Source organism: Solanum pennellii, chromosome 8 (assembly GCF_001406875.1).
Source record: "Solanum pennellii chromosome 8, SPENNV200".
Taxonomy (NCBI): domain Eukaryota; kingdom Viridiplantae; phylum Streptophyta; class Magnoliopsida; order Solanales; family Solanaceae; genus Solanum; species Solanum pennellii.
The window spans coordinates 62,442,372-62,466,236 of record NC_028644.1 but is presented as its reverse complement, the minus strand read 5'-3'; the positions used below and the strand labels follow the sequence as shown (position 1 = coordinate 62,466,236).

At 34.2% G+C, this 23,865-nt stretch overlaps 4 protein-coding genes across 4 annotated transcripts; 1 reads left to right on the top strand and 3 right to left on the bottom strand.

Moving 5' to 3' along the window:
• Positions 1–2,227: 2,227 nt before the first annotated feature.
• Positions 2,228–2,774, bottom strand: LOC107027806 (putative late blight resistance protein homolog R1A-3). The gene is made up of 2 exons (XM_015228871.1): positions 2,611–2,774; positions 2,228–2,525 (listed from the first exon to the last, which is right to left on the bottom strand). The coding sequence occupies exons 1-2, from the start codon at positions 2,772–2,774 to the stop codon at positions 2,228–2,230; spliced, it is 462 nt and encodes a 153-aa protein (XP_015084357.1).
• Positions 2,775–3,450: 676 nt separating this feature from the next.
• Positions 3,451–6,068, top strand: LOC107026644 (putative late blight resistance protein homolog R1A-10). The gene has a single exon (XM_027919420.1). The coding sequence runs from the start codon at positions 3,451–3,453 to the stop codon at positions 6,064–6,066; it is 2,616 nt and encodes an 871-aa protein (XP_027775221.1). The 3' UTR covers positions 6,067–6,068.
• A 1,598-nt stretch (positions 6,069–7,666) lies between these two features.
• LOC107028817 (40S ribosomal protein S6-like) lies at positions 7,667–10,743 on the bottom strand. Its single transcript, XM_015230028.2, has 6 exons — positions 10,613–10,743; positions 10,417–10,481; positions 8,800–8,857; positions 8,607–8,715; positions 8,218–8,490; positions 7,667–8,108 (listed from the first exon to the last, which is right to left on the bottom strand). Exons 1-6 carry the CDS (start codon positions 10,616–10,618, stop codon positions 7,870–7,872), a joined length of 750 nt encoding a protein of 249 aa, XP_015085514.1. The 5' UTR covers positions 10,619–10,743; the 3' UTR covers positions 7,667–7,869.
• Positions 10,744–12,839: 2,096 nt separating this feature from the next.
• Positions 12,840–22,334, bottom strand: LOC107027804 (probable protein phosphatase 2C 60). The gene is made up of 12 exons (XM_027919320.1): positions 22,220–22,334; positions 21,788–21,792; positions 21,670–21,681; positions 21,193–21,256; positions 17,107–17,215; positions 15,994–16,147; positions 15,400–15,525; positions 15,028–15,151; positions 14,839–14,915; positions 14,197–14,279; positions 14,010–14,069; positions 12,840–13,035 (listed from the first exon to the last, which is right to left on the bottom strand). Exons 1-12 carry the CDS (start codon positions 22,332–22,334, stop codon positions 12,840–12,842), a joined length of 1,125 nt encoding a protein of 374 aa, XP_027775121.1.
• Positions 22,335–23,865: the final 1,531 nt, after the last annotated feature.

Here is a 23,865-nt window from a genome sequence, read left to right as displayed (position 1 = left end):
TTTTTTTTGTGGAATTTGAAGGGAAAAAAAAAGCAGTATTCATAATATTAGTTAGGTTCTTTTTTTTTTTGTGGAATTTCAAGAAGAAAAAAAAAGCAGTATTCATAATATTAGTTAGGTTAATCACTAAAACGACATAGGAGTACCCTTTTTTTTCTATTTGGTATATTTATTGTGATTGAATGCGATTAGCCAAAACTCTATTACACTTCCCATCATTGAAATCGATAATACTCCCTCCGTCCGGTATTATTTGTCATGATTTCTATTTTTAGAGTTAAACTATAAAAATTTTGACTAACATTTTAAGATGTATTTTTTCATCATATTAATATGCGAAAAATTGTAATTTATAGTACTTTCCATATAGTTTTAGAATGTCTAATTTTTTTGTTTAAAATATCGGATTAATATGATCTAATTTACCTTTGAAAATTAATCAAATTAACTTTCGATAAATGTAACATGACAAACAATTCCGGACGGAGGGAGTATTTGGCAGCCTTTAAGGACTTCACATTTCAGCCATTGAATATTTCGATTACTTTCTTTTTTGTTGATCTTTATTAATTTTTGAATTTTGAGATATATTCTAAGTAAAATATTCTCAAAGACAATATTCGATATGTCTTAAGCTTTGATAAAGTTGGTATAAATATTTACCCAAATTCATTGACCATTGATTTAGTAGGAACCTCAAAATAGACTTTTTTTTTTTTTTAAAAAGTAATTAACTATAGAAAATTGTCACATCATTTTTCCATTGTAATATATAAAAGTATTAATTGAAACAAAGGTATTTGATTGAAATGGTGAGCTATAGAATCAAAATTGAGATTGAATTGTCATTTTTATATTCCTTTTGACGGTGAGGAGTCGCTCTAATAAAATGTTATTATTAGTTATATCAATTCGTAATTTTTTTAATATAATTTTTAAATATATAATTTCTACATTGAAATTCTTAAAATAATTTAATGGTCGAAGATAATTAACTTTTTTGAGCCTAAAGTTCCTAGGTTCTATTAATTCATAAGGCTTTACTAGGGTGTGTTTCGGTCGATTTGGTTCGATTTTATATATTATTGATACGGTTTATCGGTTTTCGATTTTCAAATACTTTTAACCAAAAAATATACCTACAAGATATTTTTATCAGTTTTTGATTTATCGATTTTGGTCGTTAATGGTTCGATTTTCGATTTAACCAATAAGGAAATACTTATAAAACAAATATATGACTTCTCTAATCAATTTGACGCGACAACACAATAATGTAACTTTACAAATGGTCATAAAACAGAACGATAATAACAAATAAAGAACTAACAAGGTAACAGAAAGAGAAATTAAAAGGAATAAGGTTCTTACTTTATATTTTGAGTTTGTATAATGTGAAGTTGTGAACTCAAAGTCATCGTGTGAGTTGAAGGCTAAAGGATAAAGACGGTAAGTCAGTAACCATAGTAGGGTCTTGAGATTAATATATAATGTTTATGTAGAAATAAAAATAGTAAATTAATTACTAGTCTTAATGGGTTATCTGTTTACCCAATATTAAAAATCAACACCAAAACAAAAACTCAATAACTTTATTTTATAAAACCGTTAAAAACTCGTTAACCCAATAATAATAAATCAATAACATTTTTTTTTCGATTCTGTTTTTGCACTCCTAAGCTCCAACCCCATTCTTACTTAACTAGTGTAGAAACTCTTTCATATCAAATAAAGCTTCAATCCCCTGCATATATATACAATATACTAAAGTAGGCTAATTAGTAATGTGAACAATGGAACTTAATAAGCTATTTAACTTTGACGATATTTATGCCCTCCAACTTCAGTTGTACACAGGTATGCACTTGAACTTGTATAAAATTATTGAACAAGAAGACACGCGTTCTGCATGCATAATACACGCGTTCTGCATGCATAATACACCTAAGACACGAAATTGCTATGTAGGACGCCACATAGAATGAATGTGTTTATTTATTTAGTTTTATACAAGTTTTTGTACCTACTTGTGTACGTCAAGAAGCTTGAAATGGGAGAAAGCTTCAAGGTTTACTCTGAACATAAAGTCAGGATATAAGTAGATAGATCTGTCATTTGATGGTAATAGATTGCAATGATCAATAGCTGAATAGCCGCGTTTATTTTGAAAACTGAAATGCTTCTGTGCAGAAACAGTTTGAGACTATGTTAGGATTTGCATACATTGCTACCTTGTTTCCCTAGTAGTCAATAAGATTCGACTCCTACGGTTGTAATCAGGAAAAATACCTCTTATGGTATCCCAAACATCCGTACTCCAAATATCATCAACAACAACAAGGTATCTTCGACCCTTTAGGCTTTTTTGCACCAGGTCGGCTAACTCATTGTCATCCTTCACATTATAATCTTTTTCGATGTCAATATTTGTTTGCTTTGAAATGCAATGTAAAGCTTCTAACAACACATTTCTTCTTCCATATTCTTGAGATGTTGTAATCCAAACACGAATGTCAAAATGATAGCTGAGTTTTGGGTGATCATAAGCTTTTCTAGCGAGTGTTGTTTTGCCTACGCAACCCATGCCTGATATTGTGACAATGTCACAACTGTCCTGTCAGTTTTTCAACTATTATCTCCAGGTCATCATCAAGCCCGTGCACGATATCTTCTTCCAAATGTTGCAGTGTTGGACTGCTAATCAAGGAATCCCCATCAGATTCAAGATTTTGATCATCATGAGTGCTTGAGGTAAACTGAAAAACAATCTCCATCACTTCGTTCTTTTGTGTACCGATTTTTTCATCAACTGATAGAAAATTCTTGAACAAGAAGGGTATCGAGCATTTTAGCCATTTGACCCTGAATGAGGTCTGGATGTCTCTGCTGAAGTTTCTTGAGAGACTTGAAAGCTTAGTATCACAATATAAAACTTCTCAGCTTTTTCAACTATCTTTCTCTCAATCTTTAATCCCACAACTTGTTGTATAATACCATTTAGTTACTTTCCGACACCACTTTATCATAGTGTTTATCCCCGAATTGGCTAACTTAACTAGTAACAGAAAAACAAAGTCAGAAGAGTAGGTGTAATATAATAATTCTCCCATCCCTTTTCATTTTGCAAGTGTTTGATTAAGTTGATATAAAGATAATCGAAATAATCAAATGAAAGTGGATGGGAGAATTATTATATTACACCTACTCCTCTGACTTTGTTTTGTTTTAATAGTTAAGTCAGATAATTTATGGGATAAACACTAAGCTAAGGTGGTGTTGGAAATTAATTAAATGGTGTATTGACAACAAGTTGTGGGATTAAATATTAAGAGAAAGATAGTTGAAACAGCTGAGTAGTTTTACATTGTGATACTAAGTTCAAATCTGTGTCTTTTTGATCTTGTTAAGGTATTTCAAGCGAAAATCTTAGTTATTTTGAGTCGTAATTTGATGGAAGGTTATACAGCTGTAATTTCTCTTCTTCAAACTCTTGAGCAACTACGGCAGAGCCGTCCAGACCTCATTCAAGGTAAAATGGTTAAAACGATCGAATCCCTTATTGTTACTGCTGAATATTTTCAAAATGTTGTCGAGGAAACTAGCAAGAGTAGATTTGATGTAGAAACAATCAAATCTTTGGAGGAAAAAATAAGAGCTTCTGCTAGTTATACAGAAGATGTTGTTGAGCTGACGATTTATCAAATCATCGAAGGCTTAAGCTGGACATTTGGAATTGCACCTACAAGTTTACTACACAAGAATTTGCTATCAGTTGTTGAAAAAATCGATACACAAAAGAATGAAGTGATGGAGGTTGTTTCTGAGTTTACCACAAGCACTCATGATGATCAAATTCTTGAATGCGATGGGTATTCAAGCAACGCAATACTGCAACATTCGGAAGATGATATTGTGCGCGGACTTGATGATGACCTGGAGATAATAGTTGAAAGACTGACAGGACAGTTGTCAGATCTAGACATTGTCACAATATCAGGCATGGGTGGCATCGGGAAAACAACACTCGCTAGAAAAGCTTATGATCACCTAAAACTCAGGTATCATTTTGACATTCGTGTATGGATTACAATATCTCAAGAATATGGAAGAAGAAGTGTGTTGTTAGAGGCTTTACATTGCATTTCAAAGCAAACAGATAATGCCATAAAAAAAGATTATGATGTAAAGGATGACAATGAGTTAGCCGACCTGGTGCAGAAAAGCCTAAAGGGTCGAAGATACCTTGTTGTTGTTGATGATATTTGGAGTACGGATGTTTGGGATAGCATAAGAGGTATATTTCCTGATTACAACCGTAGGAGTCGAATCTTATTGACTACTAGGGAAACAAAGGTAGCAATGTATGCAAATCCTATTAGCCCTCATGAGATGAACCTCTTGAATTTAGAGAACAGTTGGAAGTTGCTTTGTGATAAGGTGTTTGGACCAAATAATTGTCATCCTCCTGAGTTGGAAGAAATTGGAAAGAAAATAGCGGAAAAATGCCAAGGACTACCCTTAACAATTTCAGTGATTGCAGGACATCTTTCTAAAGTGTCTAGGACATTAGGAAGTTGGATGGATGTTTCCCGAACCTTAGGTGAAATCATTTCTAGTCATCCAGATAAATGCTTAGGAGTGCTCGGTTTGAGTTATCACCACTTGCCTAATCACCTCAAACCTTGCTTTCTTTCTATGGGTAGTTTCCCAGAGGACTATCATGTTGAGACTTGGAGATTGATTCACTTATGGATCACACAAGGTTTTATAAGGAGGTCTGGAAGTGATGAAAGCTTGACTGAAGTGGCGAGAGATTATCTGGAGGATCTTATCAGCAGGAATTTGATAATGGTTAGAAAAAAGAGATTCAATGGTGAGATAAAAGCATGTGGAATGCATGATCTACTGCGTGAATTCTGTTTGACGGAAGTTGAACTGACACAGTTTATGTATGTTGAGACAACTAAAGTAGTCCCTACTGTTTCTGCACAGAGGCATTTCAGTTTTCAAAATTCAGTTATTCATCTTTTCCATCTATTCCCATCAGTTGCCAGATCTATCTACTTATTTCCTGACTTTACGTCCAGACCAGACATTGACGATTTCTCCCATTTCAAGCTTCTCAGGGTATTGGCAGTATTCAATGAATATAATTGTTTTCGTTCATTTCCACTTGTAATTACCAAACTATTTCATCTCAGATACCTCCAAATTCGATGTGATGACAATCCTCCTGCATCAATCGCAGAGCTTCAGAATTTGCAAACTCTAGTATATGGGAGAGAACGCGGTTATACAACTTTACCAGAGAAGATATGGATGATGAAGAACTTGAGGTGTATACATATAAGGGAAGCCTTCTATTTACCTAGTCCGGGAAGAAAAAGTATCCTAAATAAGCATCTTGCGATAGGGATGCCAAATGTAGAGGAACTTTATAACCTCTCTATCACCAGTTGTACAAACAAAGTCTTTTCTAACATTCCCAATGTAAAGAGATTGATTCTCCAAAATAATGCTTTACTGAGAACCGGGGATAGGGCCAATCCCCTCGTTGATACGTCCAGCTTAACAAAACTCGAAGCATTGAAGTTTGTCAAAAGATTGTCTTGGTCTGCGCGGGCATTGATCTCCATCAGGTCATTACCAATATCACTTAAGAGGTTGACTTTAGCTGGCTGGCATAGTTTTCATTGGACAGACATATCAGCTCTTGTTATGTTGCCAAATCTTGAAGAGCTCAAACTTAAAAACTATGCAGCCAATGGTTATGTATGGAGATTGAATGATGAAGACAAATTCCAAAGCCTAGAGCTTTTGTTATTTTGCAACATAAACGTTGAGCATTGGGAAGCTAGCAGTGATAACTTCCCAAATCTAAAACGCCTTGTTCTGAAGGAATGCAGAAAACTTAAGGAAATTCCAATAGATTTTGGAGAAATTTGTAGTTTGGAGTCAATTGAGTTACATAATTGCAGCACTCTTGCTGAGGAATCTGCAAGAAAGATTGAACAAGAACAAGAGGACATGGGAAACAATTGCCTTAAAGTCTACATCAATATATAACACTCAATGTAAGTTTTACATTTATGAATTAGTCCATCTTTGCTACATTTTACCTCCTTCAAAGTACGATTATGAATTCTGCGTTTATCTTGATATATGCAGGGGATTGATGCTTATTTTGAGGGACTATCTGACAGTATAAGTTCGTTTAAAGGTAGGTTCTCTCTGAAAGATAGACTCGGATAGGAATAGAGAAGAGAAGTTGACATCGAGCATACAACATTTTCTTTTATGTTATGTTTTAGGAATAAGCATGTCTTGCCAATTTGTGAAACTTTCAACTAGTTGTTGCGCAACATTTGACATATACGTATGAAAAGTAATATTTGATCTATATATATATAATATAATTTTTTAGCAAAGGATGATGATTGTAGTTTCGACTCTACAAAAGGTAAAAGGTAGGATTTTGGGTAGAATCATATGATAAAGGCATAATACATATATTGGACCCGAAACTTAACTTCAAATTTTAACTTTGACCTCCAACTTTTATAATGCACAAACAGACACTTTAACTATCCAACTTTTAAATAAATAAACATATGAGTCTTACATATCAAAATACACGTAGGACACCACGTAGGACAAAAAATGACATGTAAGACATGTGTGTCTATTTGTTCAACTTTATACAAGTTTAAGTGTCTACTTGTGCATACTCAAAGTTGAAAGGCATAAACGTGATTCGAAGTCAAGTTAAAGGGCACAATTATGTATTATGCCTATGATAAATAGTAGCGTAGCAAAGAGTAGGGAGATCTTTCTTTCTTAGAGAATGACACAATGGTTCACTTTTTCCATTTAGTTAATAGGAAAGAGTTACTTAGGTAAGAATCTGGGGCGGTGGTTACAAGTTTGCTAGTAGCTTTGGCTCAAACTCGATATACTTGTTTAAATTTGATGATTGCATTTGCGCACCACCAGGTTCAGATGCCCAGGCAATTTCCCTGAAGCTCCTGTGTCTAGCAATATCGACCCATCGCAACTCTGCGTATCAAATGTCTTTAAACTCATCCCAACTCTGTGTATCAAATGTCTTTAAGTTATATAGACTTGACAATATAATTATTATGTCGTTTAGATGACCTTATTGTCCTACTACTTTATACATTGTTTGTACATAAAATTTGAACTCTATTTTCATTAGACTCACCATGGTTGCAACCACCATGATTAAAAGTTGTCATGGGGCATTGTTTGGTACGAAGCAAAATATTTTTTTTTCTTTCAAAACATGTGTCACTCTCCAATGTTTGGTTGCAAAAAAAAAATCACAGAAACTCTTTTCACCAAAAAAATCATTTTGGATCGACACTACTATCGATGATGAACATTCAAAAATTATATCAAAACACACTATGATGTTTGCTAGTATATTTATCAATCTTTATTTTCTCTGATTTTCATCTCTCCAGGTGCATACAAATTCCAATAATATGTTGGAGAACTTGTATCGAATCTTCTCATACAGAAGAATTTGTTGGAACAATATAATTGAAATTTTAGGACAATTTCAATTGTAACCTCACTGAATCAAAAAGATAAAAGCATTTTCACGTAGTTCATCTATTTAATCATCTAATGTATTATCCAATAGAGACTGAAAAGATGGTAATTTTTCAAAGTAGCAAGATCAAGAAAAACATAATGATAAAAGATTGTCAGGTAACAAAAATCATCAATCTTCAAGTACTATCAGACTCAAAATGTCAGGAATGCTCAAAATTACCAAAACCATGTACAACATCCAACAATAACTAAAACCAGACCCAAAAATAGCAGGAATTACATTCCAGTGAACTAAGCGGCTATGGATGGCTTAGACGCTGCAGAGAGTCTAGACCTCTTCTTAGCCAAACTCTCGCTGCGCCTTTCTCTTTGTTCCTTCAACCTTGAAGCAAGAAGCTTCTGATAATCAGCTGCCTCTGACTTGGCCTTGGCAATTCTTTTCTTCTTGTCAGCAATTCTTGCCCTCTTTCTTTGCAGAGTCAATGGTGTCACGAGCCTCTGAATCTTAGGAGCTTTGCTTGCATTTTTCCCTGTTGCATAACACAGAATAATAGGGTTCAAAACAGGTCCATCCAAACTTGCTATACTATGAATACAAAACAGACAAGAAGGTGTGTGGCTATAAAGGAGACAACTCACCAGTCTTGGTAGTGAAATTTCTGCGATAGGTGTTGACATACTTCCTGACATCATCTTCCTTGGAGAGGTTAAAGAGCTTTCTGATCTTTGAAGCTCTCTTGGGTCCTCTCATCCTTGGCTTCTCAGTGTCAGTCAGTCCAGGCAGATCGTTCTCACCCTTTTTCACGATAACAAGATTCAGAACAGAAAGATCAGGGCTAACAATGCATCCACGGACAGATTTCCTTCTGCGTTCACCATTTCTCCTACCATATCCCCGGAAACAAGGAGTACCTATTTAATATAAATGAATTAGATAGTTAAACCAAAAGTTATTCACAGCAAATAGGCACCGCCTTTAAGAGATTATCAAGCACAAGTTACAAGTTACAAGCACAAGTTACAAGTACCTCGGTACAGCAAAAGGCGAACACGGCCTGGAGTTAAAACTCCCTGCTTCATGGGAAACCCTTGCTTGTCACATCCTCCCATGATCTTGAAGACATAACCCTTGAACTCCTGTCATCATAAGTACAACATTTTTTATTAACTCATATGAAGTACCACTGAGAAAGTCATAGAATATATGCACCAATTACTTACCTCACCCAGGGAATCTCCACTGACCTCTTGGGAGATCCTTTTGTCAAAAAAGGCTCGACTGCATTTACATATATCAGATTAGATATCACAAATATAAACTACCTAAGTGATGCAAATTCAAAACATTGTGCATACTCAACATGCAACATACAAACTGCAACAAAATCTATCACTAACAGCTCTACATACCAAGCTAAAACAGTTATAAGTAATCACTATGCTGTCAACAACAAAATATACACAATTCAATTTGTAATGCAAGGAAATACATGTTAATAGACAGAAAAATTGAAATATTATAAGTGCAACGAATAAAGTAAAAGAACATGTCAACCAAGTTCAACCGATGTAAATTGCTTATTCTTATACTAAAGTATTGATTTCTGAATTGTACCAAGTGATGCATTCATAGTTTCAAATTTAGTATAACTGTCATTTGTGTTTTTAGTCTAGTGATGCTATCTAAAGATAAGGCCCATGAGCACATACAAATAGATATAGATTCCTTAACTGTTAGCATCCAGCTCCAACAACATAAACAAGTATCCTCAACATAGATCATCTGGTGAAAGCAAATCAAGGTTTCCAAGCTACTAACAACCCACGGAACAATCGCTGTCATTCTTCAAAAAAAGTATACCACCATGGACCAAAATTATTAGCCCAGACTTCAGTCGTTAATAGCTTGTTTGGGTTTTTTAATCAATAACTTGTTGGATGGTTGTTACTCAATATTCATAACATATTGAATTGTTTTTAGAGACAACATTTGAATAGCTTGATTCATTTGATGTGGTTTTGTTGTTTGGTTTGATTGTATCATGAGCTAAGTTGCTCAGACTCTCTAAAATTGTTGCCGTACCCATGTCAGATCCTCCAAAAATGCACTACTTTTAGAGAATTCTTAGAAGAGTTCAGGCAACTTAGATTAGTAGATAATAACTTCAGAAACATTGTAAATATTAGGTTTATCAATACTTATTATAAAAATAAACTACAAAACTTCATTTACCAGATTTATAGCTACTTATTACTTGTAAATATTTCAAGTTGTTAAATTCAAGCAATAACTAGTGACATTAACCAAAACAAATGCAAAACCCAAAATCAGCATAAAGAATATAGATGGAAAATGATACAAGGGATAAAAAGAAGAAAGGTAACAGCAAACAATGCAGAAATTCGAGGTGGATATGTCTAATAGGGCAAAGTTTGGAGTTGAATTGAAAAATAATAGAAAAACATAGGACTACAAAAGAAATATAACATAACATTGGTAACAAACACCCAAACCAAACACCTACAATTAGACTATCCACACGATACATATAAATCAAAGAAGCAGAAATAATTTTAAGCATTAAGCTACACATGCAAAGAGGAATTCATAGTGTTTGGTACTTCCAGCCTTTCAAATGGATCATGAAAGGCTTATAAAAAATAATACAATTACTATCTTAACAACACAAATCTGTATAATTCCTTTTCTAAAAGCAAACATAATCGGAAAACTTCGTATTTATGAACACTATAGTAGTGGCATTATAAATAATTGCTATAACAACGATTATACAAACAAACAAAAAAATGAAGGAGGAGATAAAATGAGGTAATTACAGTTTCTGGTCATCGTCAATCTCGAGCTTCTTCTGGCAACCAGTGGTCGGATTTGCAATGTTGAACTGCAAAACAAAAAAACAGAAAAATCAAAATGCATATATTGAAAATCAAACACATACATAGCTTATCTAATCCAATCAACAATCAACAATCAACACAAGAGAAAAAAAACGTTGCAGGTTCACGGCGGTACCTTCATCTTCGGAAGGCGGCGAAGATGAAAATGAAGAACAAGTGGGTGCCTTTCTCTTCTTCTTCTCTATTAGGGTTTTGACAGTGAACAAAGTTTCATCTCATATACTCTACTGCTACTTTTTTGGGCTTTGGGCCTATTCTCATCAACGATTTGTTTTCATAATGGGCCTTTTTAGCTTTTGGGCTAGGAAAACTTACGTAAATATACTACGATAAAAAAAATATTTATCATTTATGGTGATAATATTTTTTTTCACCTTTTTACTTTTAATTCATTTATAATACAAGTTTAATACATATTAAAATAATTTCTTATTCACATATAATACAAAATTTAATGATGAATAATACATTTATCACACATTTTAATACACTTATAATATAATGTAACAATCTTTTACCAAACAAACATGATATATCTCAAAAAACAATTATAATTCATATATATTGCATACATAATTCACTTTTAATACATATTACAGATTTAACAAAGCATTGCTATAAATGATAATAAACAAAAAGTATCGCTAAAATCAGTAATTATTTTTTAAAACGTATTAATTTATGTAATTTTTCCTTACATAAATACACACCTTTTGTTTCACTTATTTCCATTATCCTCTATTATTTTTAAAAATATCCAAAATTTTTATTTTTTTGATGTATCTGAGCTGCATATTAATGTATCTGAACTAGTTTTTAATGTATTTAAACTACATATTAATGTATCTGAGTCAGTATTTAATGTATCTGAGCTTTATATTATGTATCCGAGCTAGTTTTTAATGGATTTGAACCAGTAGTCAATGTACTTGAGCTACATATTATATATTCAAGCTAGTTTTTAATGTATCTGAGCTACATATCAATGTATCAGAGACAATATTTAATGTATCTGAGCTTCAATTATTGTATCCGGATTTTTTAATTTTTAATGGATTAATGTAATTAAAAACTTATCAGGGATAGATTGTAATTTTATATTAAAACTATGATATTTAAGTAATTTATATTAAAAAATTTCACTGGGCAACCTATTTTGACACCTTCAATTTTTACATGCGTCTTCTTTTGGAAAAAATAATTAATCAATCAAACTGCAACTACAATATCTAAATTTACGTTGATAGAAGTTTTATTATTTTTTACTGAAGCCATTATGACTAAATCATACAAATTTTAGTGAAGCCATTATGACTAAATCATACAATTTGGTTGAATGTTAAAAATAATTGAACAACAGTTTAGGTTAAAATGAAGCAAAGTTAATTGAACTTCCGTCATATGTGAATATTGAACTTCACCATATGGACATGAACTACTTCTAAGGTCAAAGTTTATTTATCATTTCAAATGTAATTGAAAATAATTACTTATTAATATAAAAAGGGATAATGCCAAGTACCCCCTCAACCTATGCCCGAAATCTCAGAGACACACTTATACTATACTAAGGTCCTATTACCCCCCTGAACTTATTTTATTAGTAATTTTTTACCCCTTTTTAGCCCACGTGGCACTATCTTGTGGGCCCAACGATGGTTGCTTTTTTTTTCAAACTAGTGCCACGTAAGCTAAAAAGGGGTAGAAAATTACTTATAAAATAAGTTCAGGGGGGTAATAGGACCTTAGTATAGTATAAGTGTGTCTCTGGAATTTCAGGCATAGGATGAGGGGTACTTGTGCATTTTCCCATATAAAAATAAATCTGCATATATTCTATCTTCTCTCGATCTCAATTCTACCTTCTCTCAATCTCACTTGTGAAATTTTACTTATATGTTATTTCTTGTATCATATGATATCATAAATTAGAGAAAATTGACATAAGAATTAGTTATTCAACTTTACTAAAATATTTAACTTGTAGTAAGTTTTGACAAAGATGAGGCCAAGGTCTATTTGAAGCAACTAATCTTGCAAAAATCTATGAAGTTGGCTTTGTTATATATAAAACTGAAATTCATAGCAAGATCAATTTTCTTCTGTAGAAGTATGTACCTCACCCCAGACAACCTAGAAGTCACTTGAGTAAACAATTAGGTACATGAAATAATCAACATGTGGTCAAGTAATCTATACAGTCCGTCACAGTAATTATAATACAAATGTAATGACATACAAAACAGCAGCAAAAAAAAAGCAAAATATATGTCCATACAGAATAAAACAATCATGTACAATTGCAGACTTGGAAGTATCAGATCCAAAACCGCAAGCAAGGGTTATGAACTAGATCCACTCTTTTTTGGTATTGTTTCAGTGTTAGTAGACTCACTGGGAGCTGGGAGTTTCTCGTTAGAAGCTGGGAGTTCTTCATCAACTAAAGAAGCACCAGACTGAAAAGGTTTCTTGAATTGCACCAAAATCATGGTCATGTTGTCACAACCTTCACCTCCAGCAGTAGAAGGTGCCAAACACCTGTCGAGAACTCTTTCACATACTGCAGAAAGCTTGCTTTCCTACAAATCAAACTTTCTCCGTCAGTTTGTATTTTGGAGTGTACACAAGAATATTTTATCTTCGGTCTTCACTTTAACGGAAGCCCTAGCCAATGAGAAAGCCAGATCAACAATACCTACTACCCTCCACCCCACCCCCCAACAAAACCATGAGTAAGCAGACACCAGGAGCCCGATAAGGCAAATGAGTTATTCCTAACCAATGATATGAGAAAGCCAGATCAACAACAATACTAGCTAAACAGAAGCCTTTAATATTCTTTTAATGTGCAAATAAAATGTCAGATAGTATCGGTCCTTCATTATTGCTTTACTAATTCACTATGCAAATGTTTACATCTGCCACAGAAAATTAGTGGATGTCCCATCCTACACATAATTCGATTAGTCTCTCAGGCTTTTGGCACTTATAATAGAAAAATGTTATCATGTAAAAGGCAAACAAGCTTTTTTTCTGCAAACTCAATGTCATTGTTATGTACATACAATTTTCCTGANTATATATATATATACACACCTTATTTTTTACTTCTGCTTCTATTTGGTATGATTATGGCATAAGATGAGTTTAAATGGAGAAATACGGTCAATGAGGATTTAGCTGGCCCGGACACCACAGTCGTTAAAAAGTAATTTAAAAAAAGGCAAAAGTATTCATTACCCCCCTGTACTTGAAGCTTTTTATTCAGTGTACACCTAAACTTTATTTTGTTTCAATTACCCCCCTGAACTTGCTTATTTATCGAACACGTACACCTTTTCTGTCCACCTGGCATAGAAACTGAAATTAAACTCTACAAAGCGCGTGAGACAGCGATTTTTTGCCACATCATAAAGTTACAACGGTAATATACGTAAAAAATCTATTTTTTCTTTAATATTTGACTTATTTTAAGAATTTTTCTCTCTCTATTCTCTAGCTATTCAATGCACCATTTAAGGCCAAAAAGCATGGCCTTTGCTTCTGCCCAGTTGCTGGTTCCAGCAGAAAGGCTGAGATACATTGGAACAATGATCCAAATAATCTTTTATGTTTTTCATTTTATTCTTCTTTATCTCTTCTCCCTTTTCAAATTTCAGATTTTTCTCAAGGGCTTCGGGAATCCTCTTCTTGAAACACAATCCATCAAGTTCCAAATCAAAATTTTTCCTCTTATAGAAAAACTCTTTTGCATCTTCAACTCTATGAGCTGCAGCATATCTCTTAATCAAATACCATAAGTTTTTTCATTAACCAAATTTCCTCTCTTAGACATTTCGTCAAGCACTTGGTTGAGTTCATCAAACGTCTCATACGACCAAGAATATCGAGAATTTCATTGAAAGATTTAGTTTTTGGTGAATACCTACATGGATTTTCACCTGCTAAGAGAGAGTTTGATTTGTGAATTGTGAAGGTTGGTATTATCTAGGTGACAATATTTATCTAGGTGGCAAAATATTTAACTAGGTGGCAAAAATATTTATCTAGGTGTCGTGCGCGTGTGGACACGATCGTAGTGAGTGGACATAAAGGTGTACGTGTTCGATGAATAAGCAAGTTCAGGGGGGTAATTGAAACAAAATAAAGTTTAGATGTACACTGAATAAAAAGCTTCAAGTAAAGAAAGGCTGTTATTTAGCCTTGTTGCTTCTTGGCCCCAGAAAGAGTAAGATATGTTGTCAAACAAACAAGAAATCTGACTTTCTTGAGAAACAGTCATGTCTCGAAGTTATCATTAGAACAAACTGTGTGATATATGAAGAACTGAAGGAAACGTACAGTGTTTATATCTGGATTAGCAGTTACAATTTGCTTCTCAGCTGGCAAAAACTTGTTCTGCTTGAATTCCATGTCACCTGCAATTAATTTAAAATGAGCCAAATAACATTAGTAAAGTTTCAAACTGCTTTTTCATGGCAACTAGCTTTTAGTAGAATATTAAAGGTCCACAAAAAACAGAAATAATACCTATAGCTCTTGCATGATTTAGACTTCCATTTACCCGTCCTGCATGAATAAAACCACTAGTTTTTAAGATTCTCTCTCTCTCAACCTCAAGTTCAGGTTTATGATCCCTCGATAAATTGTATGCCTGCAAAATGGGGAAATATTTGATATCCATCCTTTATATTCACGTTAAGGTTTAAACAAGAAAATTTTAACATTACATCCTATTGACAATATACGCATCCAAATTGGGGCCTCAAGACTATGACCCAGAGATAGCTAGCACAAAGACGTGGCATGCTGGTGTAGTACAAAAATAACGTAAGACACAAAACAATCCACTGTCAGATGAGAAGAAATTTTCTATTAAGTATCTAAAAGATGGCACATTACCTGGCCCTTCCTTGAAATGACACAGCGAGAGTCACCAGCATTTGAAACAACGAGTTGGTTCTCTCTAAGGATTGCAACACAAGCTGTGCATCCAGAAGTAGGTCCAGAAAAATTAGAGTGAGGTCCCTGATATCAATATCACAAACACACACCCACAAACCAATTAAACAATGTCTACAACAATAGTGATGTGCAGATTGGGCGAGGTGACATGCTAAAGTACTATATAATTATACACTTTCAGGGGAATGATCTCATTATTGCAGCTTTCCCCATTTCTAGAAGCAGTAACTGCTCAGTTCAATCGTTCACTCATTGAACAGGATCAACTCTGATGCATGGTTCCAACCTCTTAGTTTATAGTAAGTATCTATTTTTTAACTTCCTTTCCTTGCCTCTAAAAGCAAGAAGCACTAGTAAGAGTACAGTAGTCCATGAAAATATGAAACTAATGCTTGGGAAGCTTCAAATATTCTCAATTAAATACCCCAATCTCCATTTCGAAATAGTTTTATCAACTGAAAAGACAAAAAGGAGACACAGGCGTATTATTTTATTTCATTGAAACTCAATATCCTCAAGAACAACAGGTACCTCCTCAAATGCCCAATCATCAACATGGTTGTTTCCATCACCATTTTTTGGAGACCAAATAAGGCCCTCTATCATACCCGTGAACTTGTTTAATTTATCCCCCAGTGCAGCCAGCTCCCTCCATCCTCTCTGACCACGCATCATCTCGTCCATTCTGCACCAGGAACAGAAAAAAATGTCTCATAACATACTTTGGAAGCACAAAATCAATTAATGATTTCATAGTGCAAACGACATCCACACAGAAGTAGCACAAGGTAAGGCATAATGAAAGGAAAATATGTGTATAGGCAATGATACCAATCAGTTGGTATTATTTAGACATGTATATTTTACTTTTATGTAAAGTGGATCACAACAAGTCATGTCATTACGATTTAAGGGTAAACGGGGATCATAAGATCAAATAGTTTCAAATGTGTTATAATCATTTTGAGACATACTAAAAGAATAAGTGCTACATAAAATGGATGGAATGAGTACTTCTTACCAAATTCGAAATATGACAATACAATGCCACACAGTTCTCCATTTGTTTGGAAATGTCAAGGATTCAATATGTCAAGTGATGAGCACCATCATAGTACCCGCACAAGCTTTCAACTTGTGGGAAAAGAAAGATAAGGAATAAAATGCAATTGCCATGAAACAGGACTTAAACATATCATCTATCAAATACAAAATATTAAATTATTAATATAGCGAGTGATTCAGCGAACAATTTAAGTAATCTAACCCAAACAAGAGTGAGTCATTCTCTATCTATTCCAATTTTAAACCAGAAATATGAAATGCACAGAGCAGACTTAAAGAGTACATTGTTAAAGTTGAAAATTACTACAAAACGATGAACACCACTAACATTAACTACTATCAGTAGCTACAAGGAAAGTAGTTTATGTTTTCATGAATCCTTCCTAGTAACTTTCTTATCCCGTACCTAAAAAATATGCTACTTGAAAAGGACCAACGAAAACATTCGTGTAGAATCAGTCTCTGTTTAAATAACTAAAACATTAAAAGAAAGTAAATAATTAAACACTGAAAGACACCCATAGAGTTCTCAGGATGTTATATAGTCAATTCTAGAACCCAAAACCTCAAGCAATTAACCTGAAAAAGGCTTTCTGGACCGAAGTGCCTATATCACCATGTAAATATGCTTCATGCTTGAGCACTTGTTGATGTAGATACTTGGCACAGAATTTAGCAACAACTTTACCTGTAATTTATGAATGATTCGGTTATATGGTTAGATTAGGAAGCAACAGAAGTAGTTGCTTGAAAGGTTCTTCAAGATGCTTGATTATAGTAGCAACCTTATCTTTCTAGAGCAGGAAAAGTATCAAAGATTAAAGTGTATACTGTTCAATAAGCATGAATAAGAACTTGGATTTAAATTGGTACTTTAGGGGATATTGAAGCTTCTTTAGTAACCTCTATTGCACGAATTAATTTCAAGGCTGCCAAATCAAATCTATTGCAGTACATCCCTAACACCACCATATAAATCAAAGAATCGGTTGTAAAGGCAGGCAATTTAGGGGTAACAGATAATACAGCTTATGCCAAGCAAGAATATCATTCTAAGACCTCCTAATTTACAACTCACAGGCCTCACCTCCACAAAGGAACATTATACAAACAACCATAATCTATCAACGGAATCACCCACAAACGTTAAGAATCAAAAAGTATAAACTAAATGAAAGAATAGAACGTACAAATGTAATAGACCCTTGATCAGATTCCAAGTCTAAAGAAATGTAGCTTTAAAGGGGACAAATCATCAGTTTATTGAAGGAATGAAAAGGATAGACGTTAGTGTCATGAGTCATGTATTAAGAGTCGATATCCCCATTGAAGGGATATTGCTTGTTCAAGAAGATATATATATTATCTATATTATCAAGTCATAGGATAAATGGCATCAGCTAGTCCAAACAAACATTTGCCAAACTCCTACTTGAAACCCATAAAAAGGTTGCCAAAGATTCAAGTTCACTGCTCAAATAAGAGAAAAGGTTCTGATACAGACATAGCAAATCTCCTTGAGTTTATTTCTGAATAAACAGTCTCCTAACTATGACCTCCAGTTTTGCTCTACTACCAAAATATCTACCACAGAACACTTCAGTTGCCTCATTGATACACAACCTGATGATATCAGAAGGTCCTTTTCCCCCTTAATTGACCTTGAAGTATCCTCTTTTCCAACTCTCTGAGCTTCAAAATGTAAAGTGTCTTTTGATGTATTGTGAAAAAAATCAGTTGGGAAATGTGCCAGCTAAAGAGGACAGTGAAAAAGGCAAAAATGAAAGCATAAATTGCTATTCAATATTCTTTATTGTAGAAGAGTTTGATGATTTTTTTTATGACTAAGAAATTCACCGAGGGACGACTGGAAACTCAAAAGATAATGGGCCCACCCCTCTACCCGTTCCCAATGAATTACAAGGCTCTAGCAAGGTTTGAACTCATGACATGCGCCAAAGCCACACATCACATTTGAGATAATGGGCCCACCCCTCTATCCGTTCCCACTGAATTACAAAGCTTTGGTAATAGCAAGGTTTGAACTCGTGACATGCGCCAAAGCCACACATCACATGTGGTGCTCTTACCACAGAACCAAAGCCTAGGGAGCAACGGTTTTCATGAATTTGATTGGTATTGTTAGTGAATGGGAGAGAAATGATAAGGGAAAAAGATCAACTTGTCATTTATGTTGTCCATGGCAGCATATGTGGTAGAATTTAATGTTGTTCTAAGAATTAATAAAGAAAGAATGATCTCCCAATTGTTTGCTAAAATATTCTTAGTCCATATTGTTAGCTTTAAACCTGTTGAAACCTCATAGTTAAGCAACAGAGTAATGAAAGCAGTCACATGTGTATTCCCGTTGCCCAACAGTAAGATACTCATTTTGGTTGATCCTATTAATAAGCAGTGAACCGCTATGTGGTTCGCGTTTTGGTCTTCTTCCTTCTATCTTTTTCACTTGCTCTTCAGCTTTCTCTCTCCTTTTCTCTTCAATATTAGGATTAGGATTGTAAAAGGTTTCCTATATGAAAAAGTATAAGTCAACTCCAGGCAAAGGAATACTCTCTAAAGATCTAGGCCATGAGCAGATCGTTGGATATACCGACGCAGATTGGGCAGGAACACCATTTGATAGACACTCTACATCTGGATATTGTGTTCTAGTAGGAAGTAATTTGGTTTCCTGGAAGAGTAAGAAACATAAATTGATTGCTTGATCTAGTTACAATGGTTGTAGCAACTTGTGAGCAGTTGGATCAAACAGTTGCTCAGACAGATAAAATTTTGGAGAAATTAGTCAGATGAAACTTGTGTAATAATCAAGCGCCACTTTATATTGCAACACATTCAGTATCTTATGACAGGACTAAGCACATTGAGATTGACTGTCACTTCATAAGAGAAAAGATACTCTCAGGAGATTCGGTTACAAAATTTGTGAAGTCAAGTGATCAACTTGTAGATATTTTCACCAAGTCCGTTGCTGGTCTTCATATTAGTTACAGTTGTAACAAGGTCGGTACATATGATTTATATGCACCAGCTTGAGGGGGAGTGTGAGAATAGGATTAGGATTTTATATAGTGCCCTACATGGAAAAAGTAGTTGTATATTATATAAAGAACACACTATTTAATAATACTTTTCTGTTATGCTTGTTGGTTAGCTTCTTCACAAAGAGTTACTCTCTGATTTCAGTTCCTTTTACAGCATCTGCCTTTTCCCCTCGAGCTCTAACAAGAAACATTTTTTCATTCTAAAACTTCTGTTGGCTAAGCATGAGACACGTGCTACAATTTGTTCAGGTTTATTTTTAGCTTATTTGCGGTATTTCATGTGAATTTCTGTTTAAGATGTAGCAAAATAACCATATTTCTTTTGCCATGTTCTGTTTAAATTGACTGTAGATTGATTTTTCTCTCAAAAATTTGATTTGCTACTTACTGTTTTTCTAATAACCGTAGTGTCCGCGCTTAGCTTGTGTGCACCTCAACTAATTCTATGTGGCATCTGTTACCTCCCATTAGCACAAGTATGGAGTAATTTTGTCCACCAAGGCCTAACAAATGGGAAGAAATCACCTAGTGTTTTTGCCTACACTAGAATTAAACCTGATACCTCATGGTTCTCAATCCACTTTTTGATTGGATATTACTGTTTTAAACGCATTTGAGTTACAGTTTCCGAAGAAGCATATGCATGTCATGCTTTAGCCAACAGAAGTTTATGAAATTAAAAAGAGAGGGAGAGATTTTGCTGACGCTCAACAGGAAAAGAGAAACGCCGAAGGAAGGAACTGAAATCATAGAGAAATTCTTTGTAAAGAAACAATGTAACGAGACATTGAAGAGCAGAGGAGAAAGAAGCTCACGAGAGTGAGTAAGAGAGAGAGAAAGAGAACTGGACTGCAGAAGACCCGTCAGAGAATGCACACCGGGGAGAAAAGGTTTCATTGCCCAACAATCTAAAACCCGTCTGTTGTACTAATCAACCTGGTATTGAGCGAAACACCATTATTTCAAGCAAGGATCCCAGATTGCTCGAAGTTGTCCTGAAAAAAGCCTTTTATTACTTTCCATAAGTTGAATCATCACAACATCTACACAAGAAGTTGGCAAAATTACCAACTTCTTCTAAACAGAAATCCACCACGAGTCATTTGGGATCTACATAATAACTCAAAAGTTGCAAGGTACCATTATCACATATATTCCACAGTGTAGTTTTCCTAAATTAATTACAAAAACACTAAAACTGATAATGCATTTCTGCAAGTTCAAACCATGGCCTTACTGACAAAAATAGACCCAAAAGAACATAAAAGATTTCTATTGCAAAATGGCACCACATTCCACTTAATAAATAATAATGCTTGATGTGTAAGAACCATGATTTCATGGCTCAACTGTCAAGATATGAGCTATTGTAAGTCTCAATGCCTAAGAGTTCCTTACTGCTCGAAAAAAAGAACAGATTCCTACTCCAGAGGTAAATACAAGGAACAAAATACAAATTATGCCTGTTCCAGGTAAAATTTTCTTAACTGCACCAATCATGTTTTAATTTATTACATTTATCTGTTAGCTAAAGACAATTTTTCCCAATCAACAATGTATAGCATCCCAATAATAACCCATGTATTGACAACATACATACCTCTGTGACCATCGTAGACACCAAAAAAGGATGTTGAAGTATCCAAATCAGGTATTGCTGCATGCTAAACAAAGGAAAGGGACAAAATGTTAACTCATACATATTGGATTATCGACATCTAACACACTATGATAAGACAAAGACTGACAACATGTATCAGATAACTATGTCAATAAAAGCATATATTAGATACTGAAGGCCACAATAAGCATACATTAGATATTGAAGGCCACAATAACATGAACCATATGATGTAATATTTAAACTGATCCAAAGCAAATACCATAATATGAGTCAATAGCAGTTCCAACTCTTATCTGTAGTGTGATTTTAGAATATTGAAGATAATTTTACCTTGACTAGAATTAATCAAATAACTTGAGCCTATTCACTTTCACCGGAAGATTCTGCCAGCTTCCTTTGACTTAATTTATTCTTTTCTATTTTTTATATTTTTGAGAAGGAGTCTAAACTTACAAGTGAGATGGACTGCAAATAGATCATTCAGAGGAAGAAACAATAACAAGCATAATGAACATTGTCTAGTTTCACTACCAAAGCTTTCCACTATGTAAACGTTTTATTATTCTTATACTGAAGCTGTAGGCAAAAACAAAGGCAAGTTAGTCAAGACTCTTAGATGAGCATGGTAGTTTATATCAGTTTAACTTCATATCACACTTGAGGTGACCAATCAACACTGAAGATAATCCAATTCTACGGCTCAGAATTATGAAATGACTAAGGAAACAAAAATCAGACAAAGTTTAAACATGTCAATGCTCAATTCTGAAAGTGACAAGCGTTATAAACTTAAACTCATGCCCGAGAAACCGTTTAGACAATTCAAAATCCATACTATTTCCCAGATAGAAAGCTGTGAAAATATAGTGTGTTTTTCCTCTTGGATGTTTATTCATTAATATTGTGTCATCAAATTAAATAAAAGCAAGCAAGTTATTTCCGTTCCACAGATTTCATCACAAAAGATATAACTAAAGTAAGTGGCGGCCACAGGGATACTTACAACATTCCATTGTTGCATGCCATCCTTGCATTGATGATAAACCATATTTTACCCTATCATTTCCACCATCTTCTGAGAACTTCTCTGTTTTGGGGGAACTGAGGTATATACCCATCACTTTTAGCTGAAACATATAAAGAGAAGCATGACATATCATCAAGACAATCATGGACAAGTGGAGCGTTAGAATGACAAAAAACCACTTGGAACTAAAAAGGGGAAAATCAGAATCTTCTAGCCAAAACATCTAATTGGTAAAAGCATATATATATATATATATATATATATATATATATATATATAATGAAGCATACAAACAAGTAACAATCTAGCGAAAAGATACAACTGAAGAATCACAAAAGAAAAAGATGAAAAAGGAAAAAAACTCATCTTAAAAAGAAAACTACACTAAGAATGCCTAAAGATCATTCTCTAACTACTTCACGTGAGAATTTTCTGATGCAGAAGGTTTGGTATAAACTTTCTTGCACGGAAGAGGAATCAATGGTTCCAGATTTCCACATGAAAGTATATTAGAGAGAACATTATCTATTATTGGATCTTACCTCCAGACAGAAGTTCATTGATTTCCATCTTAAGGGAGATAATTTTACCTGGAGAAGAACACTTAACAGGTTCAGGCATCACGTTTACTGGCTGGGATGAATGTCCAAAAGTGTCTATCTAGCCTAAATAAATTTGCATACAAGCATGCACATATTCTGTTGGAATCTGATGGCACTTAAAGGAAAAATCCAGTTTACATTTGAAACTACGTGATTCAAGGAAGACGGTTGCAGTATGTCGACTGTAGTAGAAGCTGTGGAGAAAAATCCTTGGACTCTATGGTGGAATTCTATCAGGTGAAGGAAATTCCTTGGGCTGATGGTCTCCATAGTGGGATTCTATCAAGTTGAGGTTCTGAAAAAAGTAGCTTTAAAAAGATGGAAGAGCTGGATCTTTGGGAGGAACATGGGTGCCCAAAAGGAGCAAAAATTAATAAATTCGTTGTACCTTGTCTGAAGACATTCTTAGGGAAAAAAAAGTAGAATATTGTGACACAAAAGAGCCAATAAAAATAACTCTCCCTCTGCCGCATTATACGATACCATGACTATTGGACCGTAAAACAGCTCTTGCTTTGACTATGATCTTTCAAAAGTTCTAAACCTGTAATCACTGAACTTGTGCTTTGTAGTATAATTTGTAATTTCTAAGATACTTCAAATAATAAATCGATATCCAAATTGAGATCGGAAAATTATATGGTACAACTATCACGCTCCAATCTCCATCACTGTTATGGAATGGAGGGAATGAATATTTCCACAAGTTGCAAACTCAAACTCGAAAAAGAAAAAGACATCTATGATCTTGAAAATTGGGTTTTATAATTTTCAAATGTTGCACCACGAATCAATGGCTTCAGATACGAGCTGCAACAGGACTCTAACAAGGTGAGCACTTATGTCCACTTCTACTTTCACTGATGACGACGGACGGATGCCAGCCTTCTGAACAATGTTGTTATGTGAACTGGCTAAAATTGTTAAAGAATAGCATAGGTCTCTAGTATAGCTTATCTATTTCCTACTTGGAACTCTTATTTTCTAATGATACTAATACCTTTTGGAAAGCCTCAGATT

Coding starts and splice junctions, on each gene's coding strand:
- LOC107027806 (XM_015228871.1), bottom strand. CDS start 2,774: ATGGAGATTGTTTTTCAGTTTACCTCAAGCACTCATGATGATCAAAAT. Junction 2,526..2,610: donor GTTGAAAAACTGACAGGACA/GTTGTGACATTG, acceptor CCCAAAACTCAG/CTATCATTTTGACATTCGTG.
- LOC107026644 (XM_027919420.1), top strand. CDS start 3,451: ATGGAAGGTTATACAGCTGTAATTTCTCTTCTTCAAACTCTTGAGCAA.
- LOC107028817 (XM_015230028.2), bottom strand. Junction 8,491..8,606: donor TCGCCTTTTGCTGTACCGAG/GTACTTGTAACT, acceptor TATATTAAATAG/GTACTCCTTGTTTCCGGGGA. Junction 8,109..8,217: donor AAATTTCACTACCAAGACTG/GTGAGTTGTCTC, acceptor GTTATGCAACAG/GGAAAAATGCAAGCAAAGCT.
- LOC107027804 (XM_027919320.1), bottom strand. CDS start 22,334: ATGGGTATATACCTCAGTTCCCCCAAAACAGAGAAGTTCTCAGAAGAT. Junction 16,148..17,106: donor GTCCAGAAAGCCTTTTTCAG/GTTAATTGCTTG, acceptor TTCCTGGTGCAG/AATGGACGAGATGATGCGTG. Junction 14,916..15,027: donor AAATCATGCAAGAGCTATAG/GTATTATTTCTG, acceptor AATTAATTGCAG/GTGACATGGAATTCAAGCAG.